We start from the raw sequence: 15275 nt of genomic DNA, 5'->3' as shown, positions 1-15275 counted from the left end.
GAGAGAAACCTTATGACACTTAGATTTTATTGTGTATGTGTCCTTATCCATGTGAATTTGTTATAACCATAATCACAAGATAATGTTAGAGACAAATCCAAACTCTTATGGACAGAACATGTTCATTCTTAATTTCTTGCCATCAAGGGTCTCACCATTGCTTCCAAGTTATTTAGCAGTCCACCCCTTCATTTCAATGTACTTTCCATTGAACAAGGTTCCTTTCCGCTATGTGTGAGGACTCATAGAACTCACATGCATAGTTAACCAAACTGGAATGGCACAGAAACAAAAATCTGTCAACACGATAGGTTAGAAACCTCAAGTCGTGTGCTAGTGTTTAATAATAGGTTTACTCTTGATTATTTCTTGAACCTATTCAAGATCATTTAGACTCCCACTGACCTCTTGACATATAACATTCTCTTGTCAAGAAACATTCCTTGATAAAACAAATATTCAAGAGTTAGTGTGTGTCTTTATCAAGACAAAACCTACACACAATTTGGTACTAGTTGGTCTTTGTCTTATTCTATACATCAGAACTCACCAAAATGAATAAGATAATAACATTCCTATTTAATATTTTATCACTCAAGTCACAATCTTGGAGTTTAACTCTAAGACTTGATCTTGGAACGAAGTACGATTCATCTTATGACTTAACCCATTTTGACAATTCCTGACTCCTCTTCTTAGCCATACTTAGTGCACTAAGGTGTCCTGAGAGGATGAATTGTAACATGGTTCTTAAGATGATCATAAAACATGATACAAAAGTACTCTCCCTTCTTCTTAGATTGGAGAAACTTTTATCTTTCTACCTAATCGATTCTTCTTATTCGTTATGCCATTCATTGAAACCTTTCAATGATTTAGAATTACACTTAATCTTGTAAGTATAATCATGTTTACTAGACTTTTAGTAGATCATAACGAATAATCTTGTTGTTCTTTATGGTGGACTTGACTTGTGCACAACATTGTGAACTCGATCTCATAGTCCTTCACTTGACTCTTTGTCAAGGAATTAGCCTTAAAATTTCTAAGTACCAAGATTTCCATACATCACATGATTCAAATCATATGATTCCATGCTTATGTCCAATTGAAACCTAGGCGATGGGAATCTTTCCTTACTTAGAAAATTACGACACATAAATAACATAACTAAAAATCACATCCATTTAATATTGCTTATAATAGAAACACATATACATCAATTCTCATAATTGCCATCGCAAGGAAATATAAATAAGAAAAAATCAAAATTTATTTTACTACGGAAAAATATATCCTTACAACGCAAATGAAAACTATGCTATTACATATACCTAAGCAATCTATCATAACTCTAAGCAGCATCTTAAAATCCAATCATCGAATCCATGCGATTGTAATCCATTTCTTCGCGATCAGACTCATCTTGCTACTTCCATTAAGCTTCCTTTCTTTTCTTCGATCCTTTAAAACACCAAATGTAGTCTTATCATAACATGTTATTAAGAATCTCTAAAAAGGAACTTAATAGAGTTAGATAGTGGATTTTACCAAAAGCAGAGTCATACATCTTGACTCTCCTATCTCTTAGATCTTTTAGGTAGTGAGGGCAGCTTCGTAACCAATGCCCATTCTTTTGGCAGTATAAACACATGGATTCTTCTGAAATCGTACACAGGAATATTTTAGACTCAACCTTTCTCTTGCGTAGAGAAAACTTTTCTGGACTTCCAATGTTGCCTTTTCCCATAGAAGGTTAATCAGACAAAATTTGCTTGACCAGTGCGCAAAATCATTTCTGATTCAGCAGCAATAAGTAACTGAGTCAAATCAATAAGGGTCATGTCGTGGTTCATCATATAGTACTCTCTAAAGAACATACCATATGATTCGGGAAGTCACTGAAAAACCAAGTCAACAGCCAACTTCCTTGAGACATCGACACCTAGCAATCTTGTCAATGTATGACTTCATCTTTAAGACGTATGTACACATATACTTTCCATCTTTGTGTCTTATTGCCAATAGGGCTTGAATGACCTTGAACTTGTCAAGTTTTTAAACACGTGGGTCAGGGAGAGTTTATTGGAGGAGGTGGAGAAATGAAGCATGATTTCCATTTCCACAATCCAATCGTGGAACATCATCTTTATGTGTAAAATCTTTTCCAACGGATTTAGGAAGACCATAGTTGTCAGAATTTGACATCTATGAAACGGGAGAAAATTCAAGTTTAGTTGATTAAGTCCTTAATAAAACACTCAAATGAGATATTAAGGCTAGGATCCAACACAACATCCTACAAATTGGAAGAGGGATGTTGTAATCCAACTTGCAGAACATTTGAAGGTAAGTGAATGACGATTCACTAATTTTCCACCATGAAGAACGAAAAAGGAATTTAAGTTTTAAATGTATTGAAAACTCCTAGATCTTTTGAGATTCATTGAACTTTTCAATGGCATGTTTAAATCTTGATATGCCCCTCGATTTGTGACTGGGATGCCGAAGATCACAAAACAGGGTGTGAATAACCATGCAAATATACATGGTGCCCCCAATGTTACAGCCACCTAGTCAATGTGCCGGTTAACCACACACGCTCCATCGAACTACGAAAAACATCGAGTCACCCTTTGCCACCATTGCTTAGAACCCAATTAGTGTGCCGGTTAACCACACACGCTCCACTAACGTCTTAGCAAGGGTAAAAAGTGTAATTTCATGGAATTGCATCAAATTCACTTTTGCCTAAAGTAACTAATATTTGGGAATTTTGTAAACCATTTAGTTACTTTATTATTTATTATACTTTTAATGGAAAGGATTTGCCCTATCCTACCCGTTCGGCTAACGACCCTCCACCAATCAAGGAAGCGGTGGCTGAGTGTGGACACCCATTAAACAGCCATTTTATAGGTCATAACCTTATACCCATCCCCTTATAGACCGACTTCGTGAATGAGGCCTACTAACGGTAAGACTAGTAGTTTAAGTTGTACACAAACACACACACACACACACACACACATATATATATATATATATATATATATATATATATATATTAGACTTTTAATGTTATACATAGTATAAAGGTGTATTTTACACTTTTAAAATACTACGTGGTTTAATTTTATAAATTACACTTTTAATTTAATTAAATGTAAACCATAACATTATGGATTTATTAATTCTCTCTTAATTATACACTTAATCAATTTATAAAACCAAAAGGGTGAAATTTGAACTTTTCAAAACTAGGCTTTTAGAATTTACAGTTTTAAGATTAAACTTTTAATCAAAATTTAAATTCCAAAACTTGAAGGCAAGTTTTGAAACATTTTAATACATAAGCAAGAACATTCTAGATCAAATTACAAATAATAATAATTAACCAATTAATTAGTAATTATCTAAATATGACCTAATTCAATTTCTTGCAAGATAATCTATCAAATAATTCAAATAAATGAAGTTTATCACATAAGACACTAATTATATAATTAATTTGACAATTATCTTCTATTTTGGTAAGGATATCTTTTAAATTAAACAATTAATTTAACCTAATCCCTTAGATCCCCTAAAATTAGAAATTATGGGATGGGATAATTCAAAATCTTTAATTACCAAATTAAAACACTTAAAAGATAATTACAAGATATGGCATATATCCAAATCCCTAAAAATAGGATCTTATCCTGGGGAAGGAGGCAAATTTCGAAATTCAAGGGTTGGATAACCCTAGAATTCGAAAACATGGAGGCTAAGGAAAGGGTTTGGGAAACCCTAACCAAATTTCGAAAATCAGGGTTCAAGAACCCTAATTTCGAAAATTCATGCCTCCTAGGGTTTATTGGCCATAAACGCTCATATGTCAAGTTCATAAATATGTATAATGCTAATTGAAAATGAAAAAACCAATGGCTCTGATACCACTGATGGGTTTTATACAAACAATCATATGCGTGCATGCAACCCTAGAGTTGGATCTATGTTATCACTATTAGTTATACAAAATTATAAACACTTGAAGAACCCTAAAAGGCTTCTAGGAATTTTTAAATCCACAAGAAAAGATGAAATACATACCTCTTGTTGTTATATTGTAATAACAACTTAAATCTTGAATCTTCTTATCTTTGAAAGCAAGTACCACAAGTGTAGTACCTCTAATGGCTCACAAACACCAAGATCAAATGGAGAGGCAAGAGAAAGAGAAGAGGTATGGAATTCGGCCCTAGGAACCCTAGACAAGGCATGGACTAATTTCATTAGCCAAGGGGTCTTTATATAGGTGTAGGGATTAGGGTTTCAGTCCTTATCCTTATCTGGTTGCTTGCCCACCAAGCAGCCCAAAGGATAACCCTAGAAGCCTTATCACGAATGAATTCTATAGCCTTATCACCTTGAATTCATCCACCCTATCCTATGGGGAATCCATCGCCCTACTTTGTAACTATCACATAATTATAGTTCAGCCCCTCTACTATAGTTAACTTCTTTTAATCACAAAATTAATTCTTAATTAATTCTTGACCAATATTAACTAAACAAATATGATTTCTCCTTTAATATATTATTCATATAATATATTAATAAACCATAATAACCTCTTTCTCTATTATTTCTCTAGTCAATTTGATTTGGTGAAGGCAACCGAAAAGGACCATGCACAATCGGGTCAAGTACTTACCAAATATGGTTACGGGCTTAGACATTAATCCAACATTTTCAACCCTATTTTCACCTTGAGAAGTCCTTTCCAAGCTTAGAGTGTGTATTTTGGTGCCTTAGAAGAAAAACAAAGGAAGCAAGCTCATCTTGAAGGAGTGAAGCACTTGGATCTAGGATTTATACATCATTTGCAACCTTCCTAAGGTATAGAACTTGCAACTTTATCCCTCTAGTATATAGATCTAGATTTGGATGTCTTTATGAAGATTTTTGGTCCCAAAATGTTAGATCTTGAATGTCGCATATTCTTGACCTTTAAGTTGTCCTTTTAGACCCTAAGAGGGTCTTAAGTCATCAAAAAAGGTTCCACATGGTTAGTTTTGCTTCATGCACAATTTAGAAGGTCTTAATGGAATAAGACCTTGAGTTAAGCACTTATTGGACATGTTAGGTCATAAAGTCAGAAACTTTGTGACTCCCTAGATTATTTTAGCCATGGATTTGAATTATGGACGTAAGAGCTTTAGCCATTAAGCTCTTAAAGAATTTTTGAACTTCAGGGAGTACGCCCCGCGTACTTGGAGTATGCCCTGTATACGAGGTCAACCACCCCGATGGTGGTAAACATGAGAGGACAGAGTACGCCCTGCGTACTCGTACTGGGTCAATTCGGTTGAGTTGACTCGGTTGGGTTGACTTGGCTAGGTTGACTCAGTTGACTTAGTTGGTTTGACCAATTTTGACCAAGTTTGACCTTAAGGGTATTTTGGGTATTTTGGGATTCTGATGGAGAATGGTCGTTTGGTTGGAAAAGGTGTTGGTTAGAGAGCTGAGATTCAGAGTTGGGACCTCATCAGCATTGTCCGGTTTGCGAGGTGAGTTTTCCTCACTGTACTTGTGGGGCGAAGGTACCAAGGCCGACCCTTTGTATTTGATATCCTATTATGTGTCAGTATGTTATCGAGTTATGGTGATCTGTTAGATCGGTATCCTGGTATATAGGATGTTGTTATGCTTAGTGATCAGTAGATCTACATGTTCGTTTGTTGGCTGATTATATGTTTATCTGTTATGTATATGTGCACATATTTGCTTGGTGGTTGAGGCTTTACTACTTTGTGCATGAGCCAACAGGCCTAGAGCATTCTAACCTGATGGTTGAATGGGACCAAAGGTATTCCATCCCGAGGATGACAGGACCCGTTGTAGATTGGTATTCCAACCCGATGGTTGAGGGGTCTGGGGTATTCCAACCCAATGGTTGACTAGACCCATAGTATATTGGCATTCCAACCCCATGGTTGATGGACCTGGGGGTATTCCACCCGGTGGTTGATTGGACCCAACATGTTGTTATAGTATATGTTATTTGTTTGTGTGTTGGTACTTTGGGGGATCTCACTAAGCGTTGGCTTACGGTTTTGGGTTATGTTTCAGGTACTTCAGATGAATGTAGGAAGGCGAAGGCGTGACCGTACACATCCTCATGTTTTGACTTATGATTTTGGGAGACTCTGATGTTGAAAATGTTTTGAAAACTATGATTGTAAACAATTTGTAAATTTGGGTTGGTTTTAAAAAGTTTAAATTTCTTGTGATTTTTATGGGTGTTACAAAGCAACTTTATCATCACCATCTTGAGCATATTCTGGACCCTTGTAAGTATTCAAGTTCCAAGCTTTCTAGTTTGTGCTTCTAGATTTAGGGTTATTATCCCTTTTCTTCATATTGTGAGAGTTTAAAGGAATGGATTCCATAAAGCTGGCAACTTTATGGATCCTTCAGGTCCAATTGAAGTTATATGTTCAAGATCTAGTGTTCCTTGGTGTATTTGGCCTCATGCACAAGTTTGAGCCCTTTTCTTCCTTGGTTTTGACCTATTTTGGGTGAGACATGCATTAGACATGCATGTCCATAAAGCACAGATTTTTATGGTGTATTTTGGTTATGAAAGTCTTCTAAAAAGATTGTTTGGGTGACTTGGTTGATTAAGAGCTTAATGAGTTAACTCATATATTATGTTGTCATTAAGGACTTAGCATAAGAAGTTTTGGGTTATTTGGATGACTTAAGGGATAAAGGTGGAAACTTTATCCATTAATACTTTGTGTGTGTGTGTGTGGGGGGGGGGGGGGGGTACTAGATCAGAGCTTTGGAGCTCTTAAGGACAAAGAGAACAACTTAATCACTTAAGTTGTTAAGACCCAGCTACCACGTTGTGGCATTACGGCCGCCACGTCGTGGCGACTGGGAAGCTTCTCAACTGTTTTGTCTTTGCGTTTCAACGATGTAGCCAATGGAAGGCTACGACATGGCGAATCGTTAAGGTGATTCTTAGGCAGTTAACTTTAAGGGTTGACCTTAAACCGTTGACTTAATGACATGGGTTGACTTTTGGGCAAGATTGTTGGTTCTAGTATATAGACTAAGGTTGGACCTTGTATATTTTGATAGGAGTGTTATAAAATCTATTGTGGGACATTGAGTTGTGGTTTAGCTGATTTCTTGAGTCATTTGAGTCTTCTCACTATACTGTATAGGATGTTACCTGTCTTTGTGACTCTCACACTGTATGTTGGGCTAGGCTCACTTGCATGTTTGGGTTGAGCACATTTGTATGTTGGGTTTTGCCTATTGATATTTGGGACTAGTCCCGTTATTATGGGTTGGGCTCAATGCACGGTTTGGGCCCGTTGATATGTATTATATGCAGTATTTTAGAGAACTCACTAAGTTTTATGCTTACGGTTTGTGGTTTAAACATTTTTCAGGTACTTCCAATTCCAGAGGGAAAGATCTGGCATGATCGCATTGCATCCCCAGAGTTTATTCCGCATTGGCTATTTGTGATTATTACTTAGATGTTCTGAGAATATTATTACTTTTATTTTCTTTTGGAACAAATGAATGAAGGTTTAATTGATTACAAGTTAAATTTTTACTTGTTATTTTTAGGACATTACATGTTTTAACATGTTATGTGGTAGAAAGAGAAACAGAGAAAAGAGGAAGAAAAATGATTTGATTGACTTACTCTCCCATTGCAAAATGTCATAATGCAAACGAGACATGGGGGGTATGTTCTTACGTCGTCGTTACGGAGATGCCATGTAGGCACGTCTAAGTTGTTGATGGCCCATACCGTATGCTCTTAGTATACAAAGGAGTAATTGGCATGTGATGACACAAAACTAACAAGTAATATACCTGAACATTCATTTGTTTGTTTGGCTTCCTCCGTGGTTATTTTGAATGCTCTTAATTATATTATAGCTAAATATGCTCTCCAATAAATAATGATTTAACTCATGAATCAAACAAGATCTACGTTTCCATATAGTTCTCAATTAACCAAGGGTTCTCAAAGGAACCCATACTGCAACGTCTTTTTAAATTACATTGCTAGAATTATTTTATCATCCTTATAAAGGGTACATTTGGTCAAGTTTCAAGTAAAATGAAAAAGTTAGATCATTTTCCAAATTCAAGAAGCGTGTAGAAATGATCTATATAAATAGCTTGAAAACTTTTGAACCCTGCCGATTTGCCAAGTTGACAATACTCCTCTTCTGTCCGATGTTTGCCCTTGGCACGATAAATTGTCATGACAAAGATGTCACCTTCAAGCAAGGCTCGTGTGCGATGACTGTCGTTGGTCTCATCAGGTAACACTGGTTCACAAGCAATCAACTTTCCTCCAGTTGGGATTGCTTTAAAACAGTTAGTCATGATAGCTTTCACTTCATCGTCTGTCCATGTCGTTAGAATCCACTGACACATCACAAAATCGACGAATTCATGAATTACTTTTATCGGTTGATTATTTTTGGATATAACAAAATAGATAATATAAAATAAAATTACTTCTTTATCCTTTTGCTTAACCTGTATGAAGAGAATTTTACTCTCGTTTTATAGGCGAAAAGTTTCCTTCCAACAATGGAGTTTTTTTAATGTTTTATATGTTTAGACTACATATTGGGGACAGATACAATCCTCCACAAGCTTTAGTTATAAAAAAAATTCTTTTCTTTCACAATTTATAATCAACTTTTATTCTAAAATTTATTAGAATAATATGATATTATTTTACATTGTGGGATCTTATGTATATTAACGTATTGTTATCTAAATAAAAGTAAAGTCTAATTTATGATCAAATAAATATAATTAAACCTATATGTTCATGTATTAGGCGTACGACTCATATATTACATGGGTTAGTTATAAAAAATTAAATATAAAGGTTTAAATATTTGAGAGTTTTAGATTTATAAGAAAATAAAAAAAATAATAAATTTTTAAAATTGATTTTCTTTTATCTTTTAAATTTAAATAAATAATCAAAATAAATTAATGAACATTAATTTGAGATTTTTGAAATAAGAAAGTAAGTCCATTAATGAAATTGATATTTATTTATTGCTATATTTGTTGTAATTATTACATTAAAATATTATTATGTGGACTTTATTAAAATATAAAACTTATAAAATGACATTTGAAAAAAAAAATTAAATCAAAATAACTACAAAATGACATTTGACAAATTGGATTAGAATGTGATATTTGACAAAAAAAAATATTTATTTATTAGAGTAGATGAAACGAAAGAAATAAAAATGTGTTCGATAGATATAGTCTCCGATAATTCAGGTATATAAAAAAAAAATAACCAATTTCCTAATGATGATAAATTTTAGTAGTGGGTCACATTAAAAATCTATAATACGTAACAAAAGTATATAAGAGTAAATTACACAAATAGTTTATGTGTTTTCGTCATAAATATATACTTGTTCCAAACATTAAAAAGGTTATAGATTGCGTTTTAATTGGTCAAAAAAGTTACACCAATGGATAGATACCTCAACCAAAGGTTAAGATTCAAATCATTAATAAAATAAAAATAACATAAGACAAAAATCATAGATTTAAAAAGTAAAATAATAGATACGTTTGTAAAGCGTTTAGAAAATAAATTTTCAACAAATAGATCAAACGTGTCATTCAACAACACTCTTTGGACCATGTCTAATTATTTTCTATATTAAAACAAATTTGATTTTACCTAATCAATATCAAATAATAGTTTTCAATAGATCACAAAACCCACACCTCTATATTATATTGTAAGGATTTTCTAATATGTATCTAAAGGCAGATATAAATAAAAAATATTAATTAATCATAATTATTATCATAATTAAATGTTAAATACATTAAATATAAGAAATATTACCATAATTAAATATAAAATTCATTAATAATCTCCATACATTTAATTATGGTAATATTTATGATTAATTAATACTTCTTTTTTATATATATATATATATATATATATATATATATATATATATATATATATATATATATATATATATATATATATATATATACACGGTAAGTATTAGAAAATCCAACTAATTTACCTTCATAAAAATTGCATCACCATTTGGAATTGAATTAAACATATCACCACCAACATGACTCACTCCTGCACAAAAAGACAATACTATCCTTAGAAACCAACACGACTTTTATCCAACATGTACTTTATGCATCATAAGTAGTACACATACACTACGTGTATTTGTGTGTGAGAACTTCATTTTACAAAAAGTCAAAAATTACAACTCACCGTCAATTTTAGGAGCTTTTGCAACCACTTCAGGCAAATCGAAGTTAACACCTTCTTTAATGTGCGAATGTTTCTGCAAAATCATCCTCAAGCAATCGCCGGCGCTGCCACCCACATCCACCAACCGTTCAACACCATTAAAGCCGTCGTACCCTTCAAGAACTACCTTCATAAACGGCACTGTGACTCCCGACATTGCCTTCAACATCAGATCATTCATCTCCGGTTTCTTCCCGTAGAGGCTATACGCCGTCTCACCGCCGTTCGCCTTCACGAAAGGCTCCGTCGACGAATCCACCACCGCCTCATGCACCACCGCCCACGCCTTCATCAGCTCCTCCTGGTGGTGTTGCAGAACGTATGCCCCATACGACAATCCGTTTTCATCTGTCACTAGCGTCTTCCCTATCTCCGTCAATGAATATCTTTGATCAGGCATACGAATCCAGTAAGTAGAGGAACTTAATCACATCATAATTAACAAGATCATACGAGAAACTGATTATATGATTTGATAAAATTTGATAAAATACCTTCGTTGTAAGGTATCGCCGGAGATGATGTGTTCGTTGAAAACACCATAGCTAGTGAGCATGCGGAGGATACGCTGCAGGTTTTCGGGATCTCCGGCGCCGGAAGGTAGAATAAGAGGGATAATCTCTGCGGCGGATAGGGGTTTGTTTGAGCCGTTTTGCCATATGGCGTCAGCGACGTTCAGGCGAACCACCGCGTTGAGCGACATAGGGACGCTGATCATGTTTGCTAGCTCCATGATTGCCAGCCTAGCGGCGTTGCCGGTGGGCGGCGGCGTTTCTGCATCGGGGGTTTCCATTTTAATGTTTTCGGCTTGGTTTGATGTATCCGTAGATATTACCAGTAGGGAGTGGAGTGGGCAGTTTAGTCTTTTGGGCGTATATATGTTGGTCACATGATACATGTTAAAAGACAAAACAGGCCCTGTTCCAAAGGGAGGTAGTAGGTGGCGTCATGTGTGGTTGTCTTTCAAATGTATTTGGCATCTCCAACCAAGGTTAAATGATAAAATTGAACGTGTCAGGAAATTTTGGTTCAAAATGAGTTTGGTAAGGACGACCTAATAGTTTCATTTCCTTGCAAGTTTGGTCCAATTTAGTTTGAATTTTTTTATAAAGATGATTTTGCCCTTATTATTTAATTTTTCAATTTTGTTTTATTACATGTAATTAAAGACAATTAAAAATATAACAAAAATAAAATACCCTCTCTCTCTCTCTCCAAGAATCGACCTATTCATCTTCTTCGCACACTTCCATTTTCTCTCAGATGTGCACAATCTTTATTCACCGGAAAATTGCACATCCACCGGAGACACGTCTCTTACCCTCAAATCTGCCATCTCCGTCTTCTCAGTTGACCACCAAGCACTCATTACCCTCAAATCTGTCATCTCTATCGAAGCTTTCCTAAACGATCAAGGTGAAATCCAGATTTGTTCATCCGACGAAGACGATGGCGCTGTCCACCGCTAGAGACGTCCCTCCGCCTTCTCCAACGAAGGTTTTTCTGATTGCGCCATATTTGTTCGATCTAGGTTTATGAAGGGTTGTAGCTCCAATATCCGATCTACGTTTTTGTCTCTTTTCATCTTCTCTTGTGTCTCTTCAAATCCCTCTACCGACTTCAGGTGGTGGTGGTTATGCTTCAGGCGGTGGTTTCTAGAGCTATAACTCTCCTTATGGATTTCATTGACTGTTCTTCTCTCTCCTAAGCTTTCTCGTTCTAAGAGGGTCGGAAATCACCAACTTTGTTTGTCCAGTGGCTATCTTGAGTGAATGTGCTGCAGAAAACAACTGAAATCGTGATCTATGGTTGAGATTTGTTATTGTTATGCTTGTTATGTTTCTTTCCTTCTTCTTCTTCTTCTTCTGTCTAGATTGTTGTTGTTGGGTTTGTTTGAAATTTTTCTTGATTTCGATTTAGGTGGTGGTGAAGGGCAGTTCATTTGACATCCCCAATTTCACGGCCAGAAAAGATCGGTTTTGTTTATACTTTATTTCAAAATCAGAGTAACCTTTTAATAAAAGAATGCGGAATTTGTCCCAAAACAATAATATGATAAAGATTTATCAAAAGCATTTCTTTAGAAATGTATTTCATTAAAAGACTTGGGATGTCATGTTCGACACAGTACATAAGTATAAACAGTACATTATAAGCCTTACAACAGTTATTTACAACTAATGGCCTATAATCCAAAAGTCCCTCATCATCATCATAATTATGCTCTAAGTCCACTACCTGTAAAACAGAAAGCTAAGTGGGTCAGGTTTGGGAGCCTGGTGAGCATATAGGGTTTTCAACCCACAAATAATAATAAATTTATTAATTTCATCGATCAACAATAAATTTATTAATTTCATCAACCAACAATAACCCTGATTACCCATTCCTGTTATCCTCAATTTACGTCCCTAAACACCTATACAAGGGACCTAGTCTAAGGATTTTATCATCGGGATGGACACTACTGCTAAGGGGGTTCCTCAACAATAAATGTCCTAAAGGCAACCATGAGGGGGATGTAGTACACTGGTGAACACATCGTTCACAACACCTACAGGTTGCGAGCCTGCTAGCGTTCCACTGGACTGTCTAGAAAAGTCCGTGGTCGTCATCCATACTCCGCTAGATGACTGGAACAACAGCAACATCGAGGCCTCTCATCATTTTAACACACATCAACTATTTTGTCTACCCATGTTCTACCCAACATATTTGTAGATAAAATATATATACAGTTTATAACTTGTATAAAACATTGTATTCAACAATCATCTCAAATAAACAATCAATATAATTACACACAACACGTATTTTATAGAAAATACTTCATGTCTATGTGTAAGATGAAAGTGACTATACACTCACTTGATTTGATGATAATCGGGCAGCAATTCGTTCCTTAAAATGATCGTTTTTGATAAAACCGGGAGTTTCATTGAGAAACCGGGCTCTGGGAGAGTTGGAGCTTCAAAACCGAAAATATAAAATTTTTCGGGTTTTCGGGCACTTCGGAACGTATTTCGGGCTTTAGAAATGATACCGGGGCTTCGGGGGAAGTCAAAATAGTCAAAATATAAGTTTAGTGGTGTAAAATGACAACTTTTCAAAAGTAGTCGGGAGATCTCGCAGCCCCCCTATTTATAGGGTGCGAGGCCGAGGTCTCCGTGGCTGAGAGGCTTCCACGCAGCTGCTTGCGAAGTTCGGTGACGAAGGGAGGCGTGGCTGCGAGGGGAGGAGGTGTGTGGCATCAGCGAGGCGAGACACGGAGGCGGCAGCGAGACTCGGACGTGTCTCTGCGAGGTTCGGACACGCGGCTACCACGAGGCGTCTTCTGATTAGCCAAGGCTTCGTTCCGAGGGAGTTGCGACACGTGTCTGGTCCGGATTCGGCCACGTCCTCGGTGACACAGCAGCTTTGTGCGAGCTGACATGTCCGGTTACTGTTCATGCGAAAATTTTCGAATTTTGAGCCCCAAACTTCTAATATCCATAACTTTCGCATACAAGCTCCGTTTTTGACGTTCTTTATATGCACACGTAGCTAAAATCATGCTCTACAACTTTTGTTTAGACTTCGTCGGCTAATTTTGAGTTTAATTTTAATATTATTATTTTTAACAGACCGGGACAGGAAAATCCGTTAAAAATTCATAACTTCTTCATCCGACGTCCATTTTTGTCAGTCTTTTTACCGTTGTACTACTATTGACGAGACCTTCGATTCTCGTTTAGGTTGCGTCGGCTAAATTTCGCTCAATCTTAAATTCGAGTATTTAGCTGTCTATTGCTAAGCTAAAACTTAGAAAAATCATAACTTTCTCATACGAAGTCAGATTTGGGCGTTCTTTTTATCGAACTTCTCGGTTTAACGAATACTACGACTTTAGTTTAGATTGTTAAGGCTAAAAAGCACTTTATCGTAATATTTACTTTTTACGCTTCCCGGTGCCGTGCCGGTTTTGTCGCGAAACTTCGACAGGTCATAACTTCTTTGTTATAACTCGGATTTTGACGTTCTTTATATCTCCAGAATCCTTGTTTCGGCCACTACAACTTTCTTAAAAGATATCGGCTTTTTATAATATTTATTTTAAATGCTTATTTTTATTATTAATTAATTAAATTATAATAATTAAGCAAATAAGCATATAATTCACATAATATTGACATAATTCCTCTTTACTACTTCAAAATGAGTTACAAAGGTTGACCTAGACTATTACAACTTTATTAATGCTTTTAGCTCAGAAACACGGGCGTTACAGTTCATCAGATCAACAAAATTGATTTATGGGTTTGTGAATGTGATGTTCTTGTTCTTGAACTTAGGAAAAATGAGTGTTCTTGAGATTGATATTCATATTTGTGTGTGTATGTTTTTAGTTCTAATCGACTTCACAACTAATAATATTGAGCTTTGTTTCCGTTGTTTAAATCAAATTAATCTTGATGTATCTATAACTATGTATGTGTGTGTTTAGAGTCTGGAACATTTGTAAACTTAATCTAATAAATTGAACAAAATTGATAAAGTGAAGGTTCTTCGTTGTGCAAATCCGATTCCAGGATGTGTTAAATTTGTGTGTGTTTTATTTCAGATCCAAAATCAAGAACGAAGAACACCCATTGTGGATTTGGATTTTGGATGTTGGATGGTGGTGGGTCACGACAGGGGGAGGCGAAGGAGCTGCCATAGTCGACTGTGGTGGCTCTCTTCGCTGGAGAAGTGAGAAACGAGGGAGATAGACGAGTTGGAGACGAAAGGGTGGGGGGGGGAGAGAGAGAGAGAGAGAGAGAGAGAGAGAGAGATATTTTCTTTTTTTTTCTTTTTCTTTTTTTGATTTTTGTAATAAAAAAATTGAAAAAGGAAAAGTACCAAGGGCAAATTTGTCATTATAAAAAGTTTAATT

The 15275-nt window shown here is 35.6% G+C and overlaps 1 protein-coding gene across 1 annotated transcript; it reads right to left on the bottom strand.

Moving 5' to 3' along the window:
* Positions 1 to 7989: 7989 nt before the first annotated feature.
* LOC145030856 (O-methyltransferase family protein) lies at positions 7990 to 11236 on the bottom strand. Its single transcript, XM_078979289.1, has 4 exons — positions 10858 to 11236; positions 10325 to 10749; positions 10116 to 10180; positions 7990 to 8451 (listed from the first exon to the last, which is right to left on the bottom strand). Exons 1-4 carry the CDS (start codon positions 11154 to 11156, stop codon positions 8152 to 8154), a joined length of 1089 nt encoding a protein of 362 aa, XP_078835415.1. The 5' UTR covers positions 11157 to 11236; the 3' UTR covers positions 7990 to 8151.
* Between the last annotated feature and the right edge of the window lie 4039 nt (positions 11237 to 15275).

The sequence above is a fragment of the Lactuca saligna genome, chromosome 2 (assembly GCF_052625555.1).
Source record: "Lactuca saligna cultivar CGN05327 chromosome 2, ASM5262555v1, whole genome shotgun sequence".
Lineage (NCBI taxonomy): Eukaryota > Viridiplantae > Streptophyta > Magnoliopsida > Asterales > Asteraceae > Lactuca > Lactuca saligna.
Note: the sequence above shows the minus strand (reverse complement) of the source record. Positions and strands in the feature narration are given on the sequence as shown.

Bases quoted from the DNA above. Each gene is read 5' to 3' on its own strand.
- LOC145030856 (XM_078979289.1), bottom strand. From the start codon at position 11,156: ATGGAAACCCCCGATGCAGAAACGCCGCCGCCCACCGGCAACGCCGCT. The intron at 10,750-10,857 runs GTATTTTATCAA...GCCTGATCAAAG, and splicing joins GGCGATACCTTACAACGAAG to ATATTCATTGACGGAGATAG. The intron at 10,181-10,324 runs GTGAGTTGTAAT...CTTTTTGTGCAG, and splicing joins AAAAGCTCCTAAAATTGACG to GAGTGAGTCATGTTGGTGGT.